This window comes from Pseudoliparis swirei, chromosome 15, assembly GCF_029220125.1.
Source record: "Pseudoliparis swirei isolate HS2019 ecotype Mariana Trench chromosome 15, NWPU_hadal_v1, whole genome shotgun sequence".
Taxonomy (NCBI): domain Eukaryota; kingdom Metazoa; phylum Chordata; class Actinopteri; order Perciformes; family Liparidae; genus Pseudoliparis; species Pseudoliparis swirei.
Genome location: NC_079402.1, coordinates 9,083,518 through 9,103,098, shown reverse-complemented (window position 1 = coordinate 9,103,098; position 19,581 = coordinate 9,083,518). Strand labels below are relative to the sequence as shown.

Here is a 19,581-nt window from a genome sequence, read left to right as displayed (position 1 = left end):
TACATGATACTGTAGTTATGTCACTTGCATTTAGTTGACATACTTGTATTATCGGTGATGGTGTTGTGGGTTGGGTGCATGCTCTCTCTTTGTTTGTCAATTCACTGACACAAAAGGAAATTTCCAAAAGGATAATCTACTAAACTATCTAACTATGGTATACAAGTAATTAATCTGTGATTGTTTGGGGGAATTATTATGCAATCATATTGCTTCAAACGAACAGCCTGCACTTGATCTCACAATGCACTAGAACCTGTATGGCACATATGTTTCCATGTGAGGAGAACTCACGGTCCTAACTTGTCCACATTCTCCTGCAGCGCTGTGCTCGTCTTCTTCTTCATATCATCTGTTTTAATTATACTTTTAAGAATAGCACCATTAGATGTACATTCAAACACACTCACGGGAATACAGACTACTCACCATGGCGGTGTGAGGATGCCTGGTCGGAATGGGAGCTTGGTACCCATTCGCTGTTGTCACGGTAACCCCGGTTTTGCCGTAACCTATGATAAAAGGAGATCGAGTTATTGCCACCGTTGTTGTCATTGTTAATCATCATCTCCTTTCATATTCGTTTGCAGCCGTGGGTGACCTTTTGGGCCTTTTATTCTGTTTCATAAATCCCAACTGAATGGAATATGTAGTCCTGCAATTGTGAAAACATGAAAATCCATCCGTCTTCCATCTGTAACTCTGTCGCCGTGAAAAGCTATTGACGCTATCATGCATCTGACCAGTAAATATGATGATATGAAAAGCTTGTGAGGTTCACATAAACTCACCTGACACCTCGTTTGTTAGTTATCATAATTGATCATTATTTTTAATGCAACCAGAGCAACTGTGTCTGCATGACTCAACGTAAATCCCCAATAACATAAGTCTCCACTGAACTAACTGGCTGTACTTATTAGTATTGTTTATTTTGTTTATGTTCTTTGCGGCTCCGATGAGTTCCATTTCGTTCCATGTCATGTTCATTTGATTCCATATCTCATCTTATCATCTGCAACCTCTTGACACCCACACTCACTGCAGCAGAAGTAATACCTTTGCCATTAAGAGTTCAAAATATTAACATATCTCAAAACAGGTTTATACCGCACTATTGTTTTGACCAACTACCACCGGCGATACTAATTCAGCTGCTATATCCACTGGAGGAAAGTACATTTTCTTATGCAAAACTATACTTCATTTGACAATAATTTAAGGTGTGTACTTTGCTTCTGTATTACCATTGTTATGCTACTATATGCTTCAGCTACATTTCGTTGACAAATATTGTAATCTTTACTCCATTACATTAATGCCACAGCTATAATATATATCTTTTAATAATTAAAATATGCCCCATGCGGGACTAATAAAGGATTATTTTATCTAATTACTTTGCAGAAAACACAAAACGTAAAGGTTGATAACATTTAGATGAAAATACTTAACATTCAAATGCTGATGGAATCTTAATTGATGAGCAATAACGGTCCATTAGTAATATTGCAGTATTTATAATATGACACTAAGAAACCGGGCAATGTCTTATAATCAGTGTCTTAAGTAGTAGATTCACGTGTGTTATTGTTACTTTCAAATGAGCTGAATACATGTTACACCACTAGTGGAAGGTAGAAGTGTCAATATTTGCAATGGTATTAATAAAACTAGTAGTGGCTGTGGCAGTAACAGTATTAGTAGCATTAGTAGTGGTAGTGGTGGATGAAAACTATACCCAAAACACCATGAAAACTAGATGTTGTAATTCAGGAACACTGTTCATCTAGTAATTCAGCAGTTTTTTTGACTAGCTCAAATTTAACGTCATATTGTATCGATGTCAAGTTGAACTTTGTGAAACCACAAATAATTTACAACGTTACAAGGCCAAGAATTAAGCTGTATTGTTCAAGTCTGACTTTGAACTACGTAAAACAAAGATATGCTGCATGCTTACAGTGATAGCAAGTTTTGCATGTGTGTGTGTGGTGTGTGTGTGTGTGTGTGTGTGTGTGTGCATGCGAGAGGTAATAATGATCTGCAGTCATGGATTCTGTTAAAGACAACAGACTGTCATTGTGTAGAGATAACTCTATTAGTGCTTATTACCACGGAAAACACACACATCCGATGCGCAGGAAGAGAGTGTGTGTGTGTGTGTAAGTGTGTTGATTAGACCTGCTTTCAGATGCTGGTTGTCATGACGTCTGTAACATAATCATTTATCACCTTGTATCATGTCCTCTGGGGGAAGTGTGCGTCATGTTGGTGTCGCTGCCCCTCTACTGATCATGTGAGGGTTTTTTTTTTTAAAGATAATAGCAGCCAGACAACCGCTCAATGCAAAAGGTATCTCAATATCTATCTCTGGTTTCAGAGAATGGGCTGAATGGTGTATTATTGTGTGTACACCATGTGTCATGTGTTATCCTTGAGCGTGTCCTTGGAACAAGGCTGTGGCCACCTACGTGTCCCCGCAGTGTGCTTTTGAATGACATCACGTGTGCAGTGTTTTAGTGTGTTAGGCGTATTGCTTTCCTTGGTTGTCCTCTCTGTTGACTGCTGTGTGGAGCCGTCCATGGCCTCAGTGAAGTTAGATGATCGAGCATGCAGTGAAATGATTTCCTGCAATACCTAATATTGATACCAGGGGGGCGCCTCAGGGCTCCTGCTATACGCTGCATCGGTGTTTCTGGACTGATTCCGCTATCTCTGGAGCTGTGTATGCACACATCTTCCTATACGTTCCTTCCTTAAACCCTAGCTGCCTCCCTAAACTACACAAGTCCTTATACCCTCCTACACCTCTAATTCTTTGCAGTGTGTCAACTCAAAAGACGCCACGGACACAGTGTGAGCCCCAACAGGAATGTTGCAGTCATATTGGAGCAATTTCTCATGAGCGGTGGCTAGTCATATACTGAAAGAGAGCACTTACGTTATAACTCTGCACTGCATCCACGTCCTTGTGTACAGCTGTTGCAGTTTACCTTCTTTTGATAATTATCTTAACCCACAATTCAGAATCAGGCTTTCAAGCGACAGTCACAAGGCCTCGCACAAGAACACCTCAGAGATGTTTCTCCATCAGGCCACATTGTCATATCCATCTTATTGAATTACTTGACATTTTTTTATTTTGCTGGGTTTAAAGCTTATATTGCATGATGTGCTATCTGAATATAGTCAAACTAAATTATGAAACTAATACTGTCAAAATGCTCTGTGGTACTCAGTGAATAAAAGCAGGAGTGATTTAAAGTGCAAATCCCTGACGGGGGCTTTGCACTTACGTCTTTTACGCCTGAGTGTTGTATTTATAATAATGTGAATAAATTGTAGGACAGAAAGGTGTGTGAGCTGACTTTCATTTGTGACTTTGTGGTGCAACTTTGAAAAACTGTGATTGATAACCCGCACCCGAATGTTTTTGTTTGTCTTACGTGACACTTTGGACAAAGTAATACCTAAATTCAAGTGTAAAATATGTGTGTGTGTGTGTGTATTTATGTGTGTGTTTGTGTTTGTTAGTGGCAGTGGGTATTAAGACAGATAGGGGTGCAGTAAGGACAGCTTGTTCTCTTTGTCAGCAGCCAATGAAAAAGTGAATGTTAGAGACAGATGGAAAGAACAACAAGCAAGAGACGGCAGGAGGGCACTGGAGAAACTCAGCTTTATTGACAAAAGATAGAGAGAGGATACAGACATCAGAGAGAGAGAGAGAGAGTTGTCATATCCATAGAAAGGGAAAGAAAGAGAGAGAGAAAGATAAGTGTGAACAATAGAAAATGGCTCCTTTTTTGTTGTAATAGTCCACACAGCCATGAGGGCAGGCAGACATGAAAAAGAGAGACCCCTACAGGTTCAGAGGAGTACTGCAGGCGTGGCAGTGGGGCTGGTAAACTCAACTAGTCGGGTGTGCACGTACAGCTCCTTCCATTACATCAAAAACACGTGCACACGAACCCACACAGGCTAACTGCATTGGTCGGGGTCCATTAACTAGATCTCAGCCGTACTCTTTTCTTCTGTTTTGAGATTGTGATTGTATTTCCTGTTGTGGGAACAAATAGTTAAGGGCTTCTTCGCCAAGTTGCACATTGTGTGTGTGTGTGTGTGTGTGTGTGCGCATTAAACCTTTGGGAAACTAACATGACACATTATACACTTATCTGCATAGCCTCCTTAATCTTTAAAACCAAACGGTCATGCAAAGAATAGGTTTTGGCAGATTTGGGACACTGAGTGGGACGATGTTAGTAATTGTCCCCGGACGACACAAGACTCGCAGTCTGGAGATGTTTTTAATGCTCAGGAGAACCATCTCTCTGTGCCCCCCCCCCCCCTCCACCTCTCCCACGAGATCTGTTTTGGTCAATTCAAACCAAGAGAATAAACATGGTGAAGAGGATAATGCAAATGTTTTCGTATCTTTTTCTGGGGGGAGGGGCTACAACTGTTATTTTGCAGATGAATTTCAAGTTACTGGCGTTGATAAAAATGTGTTGTCTCAAGCTAATTTAGCAAAAATGTCTTACCTAAATGGATGGAAACCAATGGCTGCCGCGAGGGGGAAATTGCGTAAAGTGTACAAATGTGCGTCATGCTTTGCAAAAAGATGGCGAAGACTAATCTATTTGGATTGTGGTTAATAGGTTACCATGCACATCCAATCGAATGGTTCTTTAAGATCCTGCCTCCAGACGTTTAAAGCTCCTCGTGGCCAAACACGTCTGGGAATGGTAGCAGCCGCCAGGAGTTCAGAGAAGGTGGTGGTGGTCAGAAGTTGTATGGGGGTTAATTGTGAGATTACAGACAGCAAAGCAGTGAAGTTAAGAGAATGAAAATATACAAACTGGTGTTTGTGCACTCATACAGTCATCATATGGCATCACAGGACATCAGAACAATGTACCCATAATATTCAGGCTTACCTCTATCTCTATATAGATGTGGAAAATAAAATCACTCAATAGAATATAGAGCGTATTTACATTCTGTATCTACACAGGAAACTAAACCCCAGCAGCGGTGGCCTATCACACAGCCAGCTGGACTGACTGACGGCAGCATCGGCCAATCAGGACAGCTTAGAGGTGGGATACAGCCGTGTAAGGAGAGGACTGATGTACCTGGAAATATGTCGATTTGTTGCTACGGAATATTGTGTCCGCCTGTCATTCCTTTTATGAATATCATATATCAAGGTTAGTACACAGTGCATAGAAATATATTCTTTACAAAATGTCCAAGGCCAGTAAAGCTGTCAAACACATGGCTGACGAGAGAGAAAGAAAGAAAAAGTACCGCACTCTGAAATAAAAAGGCTGTTGAGGCTCTTCAGGTTAGGTTAGCGAAGTGTTAGTTGTCATTCACCCCCCACCCCCCCTATCTTTATTGTGATGCAAATAAATTAGATTCGGACCCCGGATGGATTTGAGCCAAGCACTACTCAAGCGGTGAAACACACCTGAGCCACACAAACAACATCAAATCGCATCATCAGAATCTGAAGGGCCTCTCTAACCTCTTTTGTAAATGTGCGGACATCTTCTTCGATCGCACATCTGGCCCACAGAACTTTATTGATACTCACTCCAACAACATGTATTTCTTCCGTACAGTTTATAACGGAGGAGTTTAGTCACTAACTCTCCGAAAAATCAATTCCCCAGATGCCTATTCAGCATCTTCATCGTCTCGAAACTTGAAATGAAGCACAAATCCTTCCCGAGCATCCGTCATTATTCAATGCAGTGAGGACGATGACTGTTTCTCAGGGCGTTTCTACAAAAAGAACAGCCAAGTAAATGACCAAGAGTGTAATAGATGTTAAAATGACACCCAGGCCACATTATTAGCGGCACCTTTGTAAACGAGGGCCTGGTTGGTGACTACAGCATGAGCTGGCAGTGCTCTCAGTCGCTTTGAATTGTAAAGAGTATAATGGAACTCTCTGGTGGCCATCTGCAGCGACAAAGGGAAATTGATGGACAAAAAGATAAAACAGGAATCGGACACAATCTTTCTCGAAAAAGCTGATTTGAGCACAGCTCCCATACATTGTTTTGTAATATGGAAGTGCTCGTGAATATTTATTACGCAAACATTTGTGCTCTGCTGTTGGCAGTCACCCATGTTGGTTTTCATAGGTGGAAAGACGTGTTCCTTCGCTGCCAGTGTACTCGTTAAGCTGCCGTTCGCTTCCTGTGCTCCATAGCCTGGAAAGGTTGGCTGTATAGATGCTACTGGCTGCCCGAAGGCATTCCACCGCTTCTCATTGGCTGCTTGAGCTAGGAATTACTAGAATAGGAGGAAATGGCCTCAGCAGTGGAATAGCTGGAGTAAGTGGACAAAATGAGGAAGAGAGAGAGAGAGAGAGGCAGAGGGAGAGAGAGAGTGAGAGAAAGTCCTTTTACTACTACTACAATGTAAAAAATAAAAAAATCCGTTTCCCACAGAAACAGCCGTCCCAACAAATTCAATGGCCTTTTGAATTTCAAAAAAGAAAGAAAAAGAGTTCAGATCACAACGGCAAACTGATATAAAAGCCGAATAGCAACTTCTAATTATTTCTATTTTTGTTGTTGTTGTTCGGACTATCAATCAATGTGGAAGAATGAAGAGGCACATGAAGAAACCAAGGCAACGAGGACCCTCCTCTCCTCCCTGGTCAGGGAGAGGCGGTACAAGGAAGGAAGGGAAGGGTTGGTTTGAGTTTGTAGGTCGGGTGTGCGGCTGTTCGTGTGCGTCTGTGTATGTTCGGAGAGAATCCGTCGGGAGAAAAGTGGGAGGTGACTGAATTGAGAGATTATAAAAAATACTGAGACTGTGTCCTTTTAAATGTTTTATAAACTGGCTTATTAAAGGCTGATTGCCCAAACATACGGTTTGGTTAGACAGCATGGCATTGTCTCTTATTGAACACTAAGAGTAGTTCTATATATTACCTGGTTTGAGCTGTTTGTCAACAACAACACATTTCACCAGCTGTATGTCTGTTTACCATTAATATAGCAGTGTAATAATAGCTATATTCCAGTGTAATTTGAAGTGTGTGTGTGTGTGTGTGGGGGGGGGAGGGGGTCATAAAGGCAGAGCCTCCATGTTGCCAGAGAGAGTAACAGAGATGTAGAGTAAAAAGTCAAAGGTCAGTTAAGAGTGTGTGTGCGTGCATGTGTGTGATCAGAGTCCAGAGGGGGAGGAGAAAGGCGGGGCTTCTGTTAGTAGCCATCCAGAGACAGAGGAGAAGAGAGGGGTGTTGTGGGTCATAATAAAAGGGTGGAAGATGGAGAAGATTCAGTCACATGAGGACGCAGCACTCGCAGCGTTTCTTCTTGTCTGTACCTGTGGCGGGGGTGAGGCCGGGCGGGGGGGCCGTGTTGACGACGGGATTGGCGGGGAGCGAGGAGGTGCTGTCAGGCTCGCGGCCGTCGGATGACAGTTCCGTGCTGGCGGCCTCGGACGTGGCCGGCCGCCCCGACACGAGGTCGGCCGCCGTGCCGTCGGCGATGGAGACGTCAGTGACCGTCTTCTCCCTCAGCGATTTCTCGTCGTCTTCGTCGATCAGGACCACCTCGGCCTTCACGGCGCCGTCGAACCCGAGCAGCCGCCTGCTCTCGCTCATGTCGTCAATGTCCTGGTAGCCGAGGAACACCATGGTGATCGGGTGCTCCTCGCTGGCCTCCGTCGGGGAGTTGAACTCGCTGCCCGGCTGGATGGAGGAGCCGGGCTGGGTTGTGACGGGAGGAGAGGGGCGCATCATGCCAATCTGGGTCTCCCTCTGGAGGGCGACTTGGGCTGGTGGGCTTGAAGGAACGGACGGCGGGGAGCAGGAGGGCGGAGACAGATCATCATCCGCGCCGCAGACGTACTGCGGGGCAGCCGGGGTCACCGTCACCTGACCCTTGCCGCCATCTCCTGCTTGACCGGCAGGTCTGGCAGCTCGCTGGATCAGCTGCTCGACCTGCGCGGAGCTCCAACCATTCTCCATGCTGCTGGTGGACATGCCCCCAGAGGAAGTGACCTCGTAGACCACTTTCCGGCCGTCGTCGAAGACTTTGACGCCGCGCGACGCCGCATCCAGCGGGCTCACGCGGTTGGCTGACAGGACGCGCTGCTCGCCGGTCTGCGGGTCATGCTGCACGTTGATCTCCATGGCAAACAACGCTGTTAGGGAGTGGGGAGGGGTTGGTGATGAGGGGAAGGGGTGGGGAGGAACCAGTTGAGGAGGTGGGGGGGGGGGGGGAGGGTGTTGGGAGGAAAAAGTGGAGGGAGTGAAGCATGAGGACAACGTGTTCTCTGATGATCTGATATCTACAGCTGCAACATAAGTTTCTATATGTGTAATTAGTAAAACACAAAACGTTACCTTATCTGTATCCTTTCCGAGATCCAGGTGAGTGAACACAAAATAAAAAAAATACCTAACTTTTCCTCGCTGTGTCTAATCGAAGAGAAGACTAACATACTGTGGATGGGACGATCTTTGTCAACTACAGGTATTTTTTGCGATTAAATATCTTGCTTGTCATATTAGTGACAGCTACTGTAAAGTCATCGCCCTCCTTAGAGGCTGCCGATAAAATAATTCCCCTTTGGTCCTCATTCGGTCACTCTCGACAAGTGACAATGTTTCATGAAAAACATTTGCTTCTGCAATAATTCAGTTCCTCTTGCAGTAACACATATTGAGAGGTTTAAATATGTTCTTACACTTTTTATTAATGCAAATAAGTCGAATGCACAATGTCATCACGCTGCCCCCAAAGCTGAGCTTTTATTTTGTACAGTTTTTCCCCAACGCAGAGTCAGCACCGCTCAATACAAAGAAACAACCTGTGAAGATAATGAACTCCACAGATTTCCATTTACATTCAAAATGTTAGTTTCCCCCCCTTTAAACCCACTAGGATCAAAACTAAAGCTAAACACTAAAAGTATTGCAAATAAATTATTGTATTTCAGTCTACAGTCTGAGCTGTTTTCAAAATATATAGTTATTATTATTATTATGATTATTGTTATTATTATTATTATACCAACATGGAGACAGCACACATTCTCCAAAGTCAAATCAAATATTGACCTAGAGTCTGGTGTCCTTTTCACAATACAGTATGTGTGTGTCGTTATGAGTTTGTGGGTCGGCTGAATGTCCTTTACGTTAAAAGTCCAGACGAGATTTGACGCAATTTGTGGGAGCGTGTGAGTACCCATGTCCGTCCACCCTCCATGAGCGTGTTAGTTTGTTCTGGTTATAATCCAACTTGGCTGCGGCCCAAAATCTCCCATCGCTTCCTCCCTTCCTCCCTTCCTCCCTCCCTCTTCTCTCCTCTTCTCCTCCCTCCCTCTTTCTTACCAGGTCTTGCTATGGCAGGTGGGCCGGTCCTGGGCTGCGTGGCCAGGATGACGTGGTCGGGGTCCGTGCAGTCTGAGAGCGGGGCCGACATGCAGCCGGTGGCATCTAGTGAGCAGGAGCAATGGGGGGGGCAATGACACATGATCAGGGACAGCCACAAACACACACCTCAGTGAAGTGTAACAACCACACCCCGACAGAACTACACACACACACACACACACACACACACACGCAAACACGCGTACAGCCCAGCCCTCTATTGGGGAAACTAACCACACCCCCTGAGTGACACACACACACCATCTAACTCTCCTCATCTCTCCGTTTCTGTGTCCACGGCAACTCTAGCACCCCTAAGGTTTAGTGCTTATGCAGCAGAAGTGTGTGTTTGTGTGTGTATGTGTGTGTGTGTGTGTGTGATTGCAGGGACAAAGCTTTAAGGGCTTTACAGGACTGAATAGGAGGGATAAAGCCAGCGACTGCAGGCTGCAGAGTCATGGCCTTGTGTGTGTGTGTGTGTTTGTGTGTGTGTGTGTGTGTGTGGAGGGGGGGGCTTCAATAGTCTATGTGTATGTTCTTTTTTTTTGTGGGTGCATGTGTGTGTTGGTGTGCAGGTATGTGTATTTCTATGGGAGAGTCCGTGGGTATGGCCGAGTGTGTGTTTGGGGGGTTCAGGAGCGCGCTCGGGCCTGCATCCCCCATGCCTCAGCGGGACTATTATTTCCCCACCTCCTCCCAAAACACACACACACACATACACACACACACACACACACACACAGGAATTTAAAAAGAGAGGGACCCCGGCTCGGAAACAACAATAACTCAGCAGAGAACATCATCCCAAAGAGGTGTGTTTGTGCGTTTTCATTGTGTTTTTTGTGTGTATGTGTGTGTCATACCTCCATCGCAGGTCATCAGACTCTGAAAGACAGACATAAACAAATCCATGAGCCATAGCAGAGGGATACATGTTTTTTGTATAGTTTGTGAAAAATAATCATCATTGAAGTCTTTATGCAACAAAAACTAATATTCATAAACAGTATAACGTACGGAATATATTCAATAATGGCTTCTTGGAAAGCGTTTAAGAGCCAACATGAACTGTCTTTTCTTGTTTTCCACCATCATCTAATTTAATCTGCTGAAGGATTTAGATAAGAATGCTATACTGGAAACAGTATTCATCATACTTCAAAAACAACCAGCTACGTTTGAAAAGCAAACTTCAATGGGACCACTTCTTCAGCGCTGCCCTCTTCAACATTTGCCAAGTTATCCGTGTTTTATAATGCAATTAAAGAGCAACTGCTCTGTTTCGTAAACACAACGTTTACTCTTTCATCTCAAATATGGCGACCTCATGTTTTTAATTAGCAGCCAGGTCAATAAAAGCCTCCATGCCATTTTCACTGCTTTGATGATGAAAAACAAATGCAACGAATGCGAGTAAAAAGAGAAAAGCAATGGAATTATCGTGTAATCAAACAATAAAACTGATGACAAGAGTTGAAAAACTCCCGTGAGGAGGGATGGAGCGGTGGCTGCACAACTAGAGCGGAAAGACGCTCATTACGCTTTTCTTTTTTTCCAAAGCCACCAATTTGTAACTCTAGAAGCACCCAAAGGGTTCTGGAAAAGGTTCTCCAAAGTCCACGTTCTCCACACCTTCTGCAGGTCTTCTATCGAGAGCTCCGTCTCTTTCAGGCGCTCCCGTAGAACCTGCTCTTTGGCGGATATTAGAGACTCCTCGTTCTCCAGAGTGACGATTTCAAACTCCAGCCTGCAAGCACAAAGAAACACAGGAGGACATTTCCCTCTCATGACACTGGAAAAGTTGAAGAATCGAGGAGCATTGGATGTGTTTATGTAACTCTGTAACTCTGTTCCTTCTGGTCACATGACATCTATTCTTCTGTCCATCCTGGAGAGAGGGATCCTCCTCTGTTGCTCTCCTGAAGGTTTCTTCCCTTTCTTCCCCGTGAAAGAGTTTTGAATACTTTTTTGGGGAGTTTTTCCTGATCCGATGTGAGGTCCTGGGACAGGGATGTCGTCCGTGTAATTTGTAATTTGTGATATAGGGCTATATAAAATAAACTTAATTAAATTGAATTGAGTTTGTTGCCATGTTCTGAAGGCTAGTATCAGAAATGTTCTAACTAATTTCATGAGAGGACATAGATTGCTTCCCTAAAATAATCCATTGCATTGACACTTAGTAGTTATAGACACCAACAGCTGATATTTTGTACATCTCAAAAGTCTAACCCAGTAATCACAACGCAGCATGCCACAACATATTTCCCTTCACCGAAGGAAGTGGTACTTTTTCTGAAACAGTATAATTTCCAAAACTGCTGCCTGAATCAGACTTGCGCACACACACACACACACACACACACACACACACACATGCATGCTCGCGTGGACATTTAAGACATGGATGTAGCAACAATACAAGGAAGCAGCGAGGGAGGAGGACCGGGGGGGGGGGGGGGGGGTTGCTTCCTTACTCGCTGCCAGCACTCACAATACTTCAGAGTGCACCCCCGTGGGACGCCAGGAATGTGTGCGTCAGTGTGTGTGTGAGCATGTGCGAGATATAAAAGACATTGGGGTTCATAACCAGGCTGCAAGAGGTCAATCGTCCCACCGTAACACGGCATCCATAAGAGGCCGCCGTGTACCCGAAGCAGCTCGGAGGAGCACGAACGTGGAGGCTGTGAGCGGGACTGGGCCCAGAGGGTGTGTGTGTGTGTGTGTGTGTGTGTGAGTATTTCTTAGATCTGTTGGTACGAACAAAATAGGCACCTTTAAATAAGCAAAGACTTCGCATTCGTCACTTTCACCATCTGCCGGCCTTGATACTTCCTCTTCAGGCGCATTGGGTTGTCCTGTTACGCACACTACTTTGGGTGATAAAATCTTGAGGGCTGAACAAAAGGAGAGCAGATTTCTTATCGTAAATATGACCCTGTGTAACTGTGCCCTCGAGCCATTGTCTGGATCAGAATAATCAGCACAGCTCAGGGTCGTGCAGTGTCAATACTGAAGAGAGCCGACGTCTTTCCAGACTGTTCTGGTCGGAATCGTTGGGGTTATAACCCAGAGAAATGTCTCCAGTCAGCGATATCTACATTTCATCCTTTCTGAACCCAGAATGATGAAAACACGACTTTTTGTGTGAGGAGGCCTCGGCCACACCAGCTACAGCTCTCCCAGTCTGTGTTGTGGTGAAGACAAGTCGGTGTTACTCATTCATTTTTTTCAATAATTTGTCATATTCATTGAAATGTGCTACATGCCACATATAGCATATGTGTGTATATGTGCTATATGTATTGAATGTGCTGTAACTCTGTTCTGTTCTTCATTCGGTACACATAACATCTATTGCTTCTGTCCATCCGGGGAAAGGGTTGTTTCTTTTTTTTCCTGATCCGATGTGAGGTCCTGGGACAGGGATGTTGTCTGTGTACAGATTGTAAAGCCCTCTGAGGCAAATTTGTAATTTGTGATCATGGGCTCTACAAAATAAACTGAATTGAATTAGTTCAGCATCTGAGAAAAAGGAATGTGCTGGTAGTGCCATTTAACATAAGTGAATGATTCCATTCACATGTGTATTGAATAAATATAGGATATATATATATATATATATATATATATATATATATATATATAAATACAAATGAATAGGTACAGGCGGTGGGTCAGATTATCACACTTTACAGAGGAGCACGAACGTGGAGGCTGTGAGCGGGACTGGGCCCAGAGGGTGTGTGTGTGTGTGTGTGTGTGTGAGTATTTCTTAGATCTGTTGGTACGAACAAAATAGGCACCTTTAAATAAAATAAGCAAAGACTTCGCATTCGTCACTTTCACCATCTGCCGGCCTTGATACTTCCTTGATACTTCCTAATAGCACGGAGGAGGAGCACAATATTCTGTCTCAACTTCATTAAGACAAACTAAACCGCCATCTTAGAAGTCAATCAAAAAACTCAACAAAAAACACCCTGCATGAAAAGTTTCCGTAACACGAGAACATTGTCGGCAACTGATAGATAGATAGATAGATATATACTGTATTAATCCCCAAGGGGAAATTTGTCGTCACAGTAGCAGCACCAATAAACTAAACACACAATAATTCAAAATAAAATATAAAAAACAGGGATGAAAGATATAGGAGTATACAAAGTAAAATATAAAATAAAATATATATGTATATATATAACATATATGCATACACAATACACAATACTTATGACAAATTAAATTAAATATAACAATATTAAATATATATGTCGCAGTGTGAAAAGGCCCCACGTTGTCTTGTTTCAGCCGGCAGTAGATGTCTGAACCCTGTTGTCTACTCTTCCCAGCTCCTCCCTCTCTCATTTCCTCTTTTCCCCCCTTTCTTGGGTAGGCGGCAGGGAAATGGATTTTACTCCTGCATCCTGTAAGCTGCATGAAGTTATGCCAAAAGGGGCAAGAATGTGACCGGAGGAGGACGCAGGTTTCTAATCCTTTCACATCGCTGCTACTGCATGTACCGCATTGTTAAGGCGCGACCTCCAAGACTCCTTTTTGGAAATGTTCACCGACGCCTCATTCGTAATAACACGGGAATAAATCATCCGATCTTAAGTACATATTCTCTCTCATCCCTTGCACACTGTGTCCGTGGTACCTCATGAATGAGTATTTACACCAGAGAACCTTTTGAGTAGGTGAGAGAGAAGGCCGAAAGGTCATGTGCCAAGCCCTCAGGGTGGTCTTCTTCTTATGTGCAGAGCAGAGAGAAACATCGTGGTTCCGGCCAGGTTTGTGTCTGGCGCCCTCTAGTGATCAGACCTAGAACATGACCAGAATCGGGAGCACAGGGGGGAAGACCTACATGATTGATGGCTTGTTTCTTGCCCTTTCCTACAGCATAGAACCCTATTAGGAGTGGAACCCTCCTGGAGGGGCAACACACGCTAAGCTGCCCCACCCATCACCATATGTCAACTCTCTGATACGTGCTTCAATATAGTTTAGCTTCTTTTTAGAGCATGCAATAAGTACATTGTTACATAACAGCTTCTTCCCACTGGCTGTCACTTTGATGAACAATTAGACACATCTTTCTGCACTAACATCCACAATTCATTGTCACTGTTGTTGTTTTTTGTATATTGCACATATATGTTGCTATTCTGCTGTCTTCAATGTCTTTTTTATATTTATCCTGTTATATTGTAAATGATATGTATGCATGTTTAACCAGAGTCAAATCCCATGTATGTGCACAGGTACATGGCCAATAAAGCTGATTCTGATTCTGATAATTAAATAATATATAATATTAAGACCTAGGTGTATATAACACCTTATTTTCCTGAGATGTCTGCGGTGTTCTCTATTGCAGAGTGGGTTATGTTTTGTGTGCATGTGAACCATGACCTCACATGGTCCCTACTCCCCTTCACTTCCTCTCCTTACACCTGGCCGTAGCCTACTATCTTCTGTGGTAATCCTGAAAAAGACCAGTGACGTCACTGTCCCGCCCTGTCGAACAACCGCAGGCCTGTTTCCATGGATACGCCCGGGGGTGCAGCAACCACTGTCCACATCATGCAGAAAGAGGAAAAGCAGGCGTCTGGTTTTATGCGCGCGTGTGCATGCGTCCATGTGTGTGTGTGTGTGTGTGTGTGCTCGCGCAAGAGAGGAGGTCTAACCACGTTGTGTCCTTATACGTGATATTGTGCACGTGTGTGTGCGCGTGTGTGTAGAAGCTTTGAAGGAAATAACTCTTCTTGTTGAGTTGGTGCACTTTTAAGACGTCAAGCAGCTTGGGTGATGAACACATCCGATTGGCTGAGGTAGAGATCAGTGGGCGGAGTCAAGGAGCCATAGTTTCCCCAAGCAGTCCATGATGGGAAGTAGCATAAGTTAAATTCTATATAAGGCAGTTCAATCAACTCCCTCTTTCTCTGCTCATTTGTTGTCACCCTCAGCTTCAGGGTGCAAAAGAGAAACTACACTGGGTTTATTACATTGTGTTTTTATTTCACTTTTGTTGTTTAGCGTTTAATGTATGCTGTCATATATTAATTAGTCTGCTCTAAACTAACTAAATAACTCTTAAGAAGTTATCATTGCAATACAGCAGCAGACGGTCCATGATTAAATATGCTTACAATGTAATAGTTCTTGAGCAATACGTTATAAGATAAGATAAATGTCACATAAATGCTGAAGTCCTATATTTAAGTGTCGAGTAAAATGGCAGCACTTACAAACTATACAGAAGTAGTGCTTCTTTATGTCTCACCCCTGGTATTATGTGCACTTATACAGCCAAGGCAGCACTTCTTCTGGTGAAAGGGAACCTGGGAAATTGTTCATAATAACACATCTAATAGGACTGAATCACTATAAACCAGTTGCTGCTGTCTTTGAGTCCCGGGTCAGTCCTGCCGAGACTCTCATGGCGAAGCAAAAGTATCCGCGTCAATATTTGTCATTTCTTTATTTTGCTTATTTTTCTTCTTTCTCATGTGTGATTTATCTGCCTATCATTTGTTTTTCTCGATGAAATGGCACAGGCATGAAACTATTCAGCTACTCAGTTAACAAGGATATGAAACAGATACAAAGCTTGTCTTAATTAAAAAGCGAGAAGCAGAAAATCCTGAAATTAAACAATTTAAGTGATTAAGAGATTATCAAAATAGAAACAGATTAATAACTGTCAATTGGTTAAACTCTTTTTACATAGTTACAAAGGCATTTAAAACCATAATATCACAATCATGATATGTTACTCTCCTATTAACAACAACAAATATTATATTATATATAGTATAATGGAAAAATTATGTACAGCAAATTTATTGGGTATTTCCCAGCGTGAAGTTGACGTATTTGGACTTTAAATTATACAACCCTAAAAGCCAGAGCACAGACGTCACAGAGGAACAACAAGACACTTGTGTTTGAAGTAAATGTCCATGAAGGAGTGTCGTCTCATTCCTTTGTCAAGCATTCTGCTTGAAAAGATCTGTTTTGACAACATAATAGAAACATAATGTGAAATGTTTTTGGGGTTTTGTTGGAGATGCAGAACATGGACCAAGAGCGTTATCACTACACGGTCTTTGTAACTACGTCGAGAGCTTGGAGCTAAAAAAGAATCAAGGGGTCTGTGTTGGATTAGATGTTATCTGCAGCAGACATCTTGTGCTCTTCAATTCCACTCCATCCTGTCACGGTGTCTCGGTATGTCCGACGCCTCGTTTGGTGACTAACTCTGTACTCTGAAGTCCTTTTTTTGTCCGCAGGTACAATTTCCGCGTCTTCAGTTTGTTTTCTTTGGAGTTACTTTTAGCTTGAGCTAAGATTGTTGATATAAACTCAGAAATGAAAACTGCCTCACACTTTTTCTTTTCTTCCCCATGTCAGATGAAAGAACGATGTGCTCTCATACTGCCACCGTGAAGAAAAGGGCACATATTCTTAGAACGTTATGTAACACGATACTGGGCACTTCAATGGGTTTGTGGCAATAAGTATAGCTTGCTGTTGCCAGAGTGCATGCTGGTCCTCATGTATCCTTCTCTACAAACTAAGAGCAGAGGTTCTCTCATCTGGGAACCGATTGATTGGATGAAACTGTATTGATCTCCGCTACAGAAACGAGGTCATTGCAGCAGCAGCATTTAGCAGGGAAATTAAGAGGAATTGTCTCACTACACATTGCCTCGGTAAACAGGAACACAAAGTGGCAGCGGCCTTCCTTTTTTTGTTTGCAAAACCTAATTGAGTTCACTTAAATACAAACTTGAATGTTCTGAAATGATCCCACATGTTCTGAAAAAAACAAAACAAGACGTTTCCTGATGGCTCCTTCTCAGCAGTTGTGCTGTGGCTGCAGCCAAGGCCAAAAGTACCTTACAAACTGCCTTTATTTTCAAATATATATATATATAAATTAGTTTTCTCCCTCTGTACTCCCAGAGCTCAATGGCCTTAGGTATATGTCGGAAAAAGTTCAAAGATTCCACTGTTTTTCCCGTCACTTTATACGATTTCCAGCAATAAAGTCAGCAGCAGGCAGCAGTTACAGTAAAATAAAAATAAAAAACACCACACAAAGAAACTGCTGTTGTCCTCTTGTCTTTGTTTTGAAGGTGTTTTCCAGGGTTGCATGATTATATAATCTGATTGGATGCTTGTTTTTTTGTGTTCCTATCTTTTCAGTTGTTTTCTTCATGCGTGGAAAGCACACTCAGTTGTTCTCCATGGACAGATACAGCTGTTCCCCCTCTTTCTTCCACTCTTGTTTACGTGTCCTCCTCCAGTGCACAAAAGAGCTGCAGCCTCGTCTTCGTCACTTTCTGTCATTAAAATGTCCACGAGCGCATGTGTTACTAGTCTAGCAGCCATTAAAGTGGGAAGGACAAGACGTCCAGGCTTCTGTGCTTTTATTTACAAGACAGAGGAATCTGTTTCAGAAGTGTTTATAGGTGGAGGGTGGTGGAGTTTATTTTTTACGGGAATCCAGGTTTACACGTGATTATGGTTTCAAGCCTCCGTTGATCTTGCAGCGAGGACGCTATATCCGAATTGTGACGAAGAAAAGTTTGAATGTTTTGTGAGCGAAAACCTGCCAAACAGAATCCGCACACAAACACACACACGCTCACACGGACACAAACACACACGCACACGGACACGCACGCACACACAGATAATGTGTCCATAAAATTCACCCTGTCTATCCACCGCTGCCCCTATCAGTATCGGAAAGTATCTGGTTGCCTTGGTTGTGGGATATTCTGGGATGGTGTCCCACAGAGTGTAAATATATATGGCACACCCTCAGCCTGAAATACCCCCCCCCCCCCCCCCCCACACACACACACACACACACACTCACTCACTCACTGAGCTGTCAGTGTCTTCCTGTTCAGAACATCAAAACAGAAATATCCTCACGACACACACAAATGAATACTTTTTTTGGTCTTATATTTATTTAGACAATTTTCTCTCAGATTGACGTTTGCTGTGTAAAACTGTTTTTTTAAAAGGTTTCACGGTTTATGATTTGTGTGACTGAATGCACTACTTTTGGACTCCCACACATCTGTGACTTTGTGCCGCCCACTGGAGAAGACCGCTTCCTGAAAGCCTTGAGAATCTAATCCCAGATAGCTGAGCTCCACTTAAAGCAATTTTCAGGACCCAGCTGAGACCCAGCAGGGTTGACAATGGCCATCGCCTGAGATTGGCTTCTGCTGCATTGACGTATAAACATACAAGAAAAATGTCAGGTTAACGGATCCTTGCTAGACTTTGGGTGTGTGGAGAATAACTAGAACACACACACACACAAGGGAAGTCAGGGCAAGTCAATGATGGATGGTTCTGTGGTTGTGCTTCAGTTTTATGTGGTAGCTCTACTTTTTGATTCTTTTTTCACTTCGTTGTACTTTCTGCTGCCTCTCTAAATGAGTAAAGCAGAATGTGGCGACACTCAGTTTGCTCTTAAAAAGAAAGAAAGAAGTGAAACCACACCAAAAACACACGACGACGTAGCAGTCTGGCCGTCTTCGTGGTTTTAATTGCTTTTGTAAGTCATCAAAACCCCCGAGTACCATACCACCTCTTTGCAAAAGACCACCAGACAGCGAGTGTATTCAGCCACAGCTGAATGAAGTGATTCACCCCTCCATCACAACTGTACTCCGGGCCACAGTGCTCTCTCTCTCTCTTTGACCATTCACTGCCGCTACTGTTTACCGCGCAGCCAAAGCCACGCCGGTGTTCGTTGGCGACGTGTGATGTTGATGTTATTCTCCAGGGCTGCTGATAAGCTACATTAGCTACACATACTGACAGAGACTCTTTCATCCGGAGAGTTGATAGATGAGGAGGTGGAGCGTGAGTCGGATGCCATATTGACACCCCCTGAACCTCTCCAAGAGTCTAATTTTACCGAGCGTGCTTTTGATCTCCATTGCTTGAATGTAAGAACTATAAAATAAGGAATCTGCATCGCCTGCTGGATGATTGACTCGGCTCTCACGGCGTAGAACTGACTGAAGTCTGCCTTCCCCTCCGCGCCACGATACTCGGTGTCACATTTCCCTCCACTCTCTTGCAGCGTGGTGCCAACAGTGTGCGCGGCTTCGGGCTTTGCTCCTGCTGCTGGT

The 19,581-nt window shown here is 43.5% G+C and overlaps 1 protein-coding gene across 3 annotated transcripts in view; it reads right to left on the bottom strand.

Annotated features, from left to right (window-relative positions):
• The window catches only part of LOC130204943 (A-kinase anchor protein 2), an 83,495-nt gene that overhangs the window by 36,395 nt on the left and 27,519 nt on the right, over positions 1-19,581 (bottom strand). For all 3 annotated transcript variants that reach the window (XM_056431959.1, XM_056431961.1, XM_056431960.1), the window contains exons 5-9: positions 11,042-11,156; positions 10,273-10,294; positions 9,368-9,472; positions 7,354-8,175; positions 430-512 (exon numbers count right to left, since the gene is read on the bottom strand). In XM_056431959.1, coding sequence (XP_056287934.1) covers positions 430-512; positions 7,354-8,175; positions 9,368-9,472; positions 10,273-10,294; positions 11,042-11,156 — 1,147 coding nt within the window. The remainder of the gene's footprint in view (positions 1-429; positions 513-7,353; positions 8,176-9,367; positions 9,473-10,272; positions 10,295-11,041; positions 11,157-19,581) is intronic.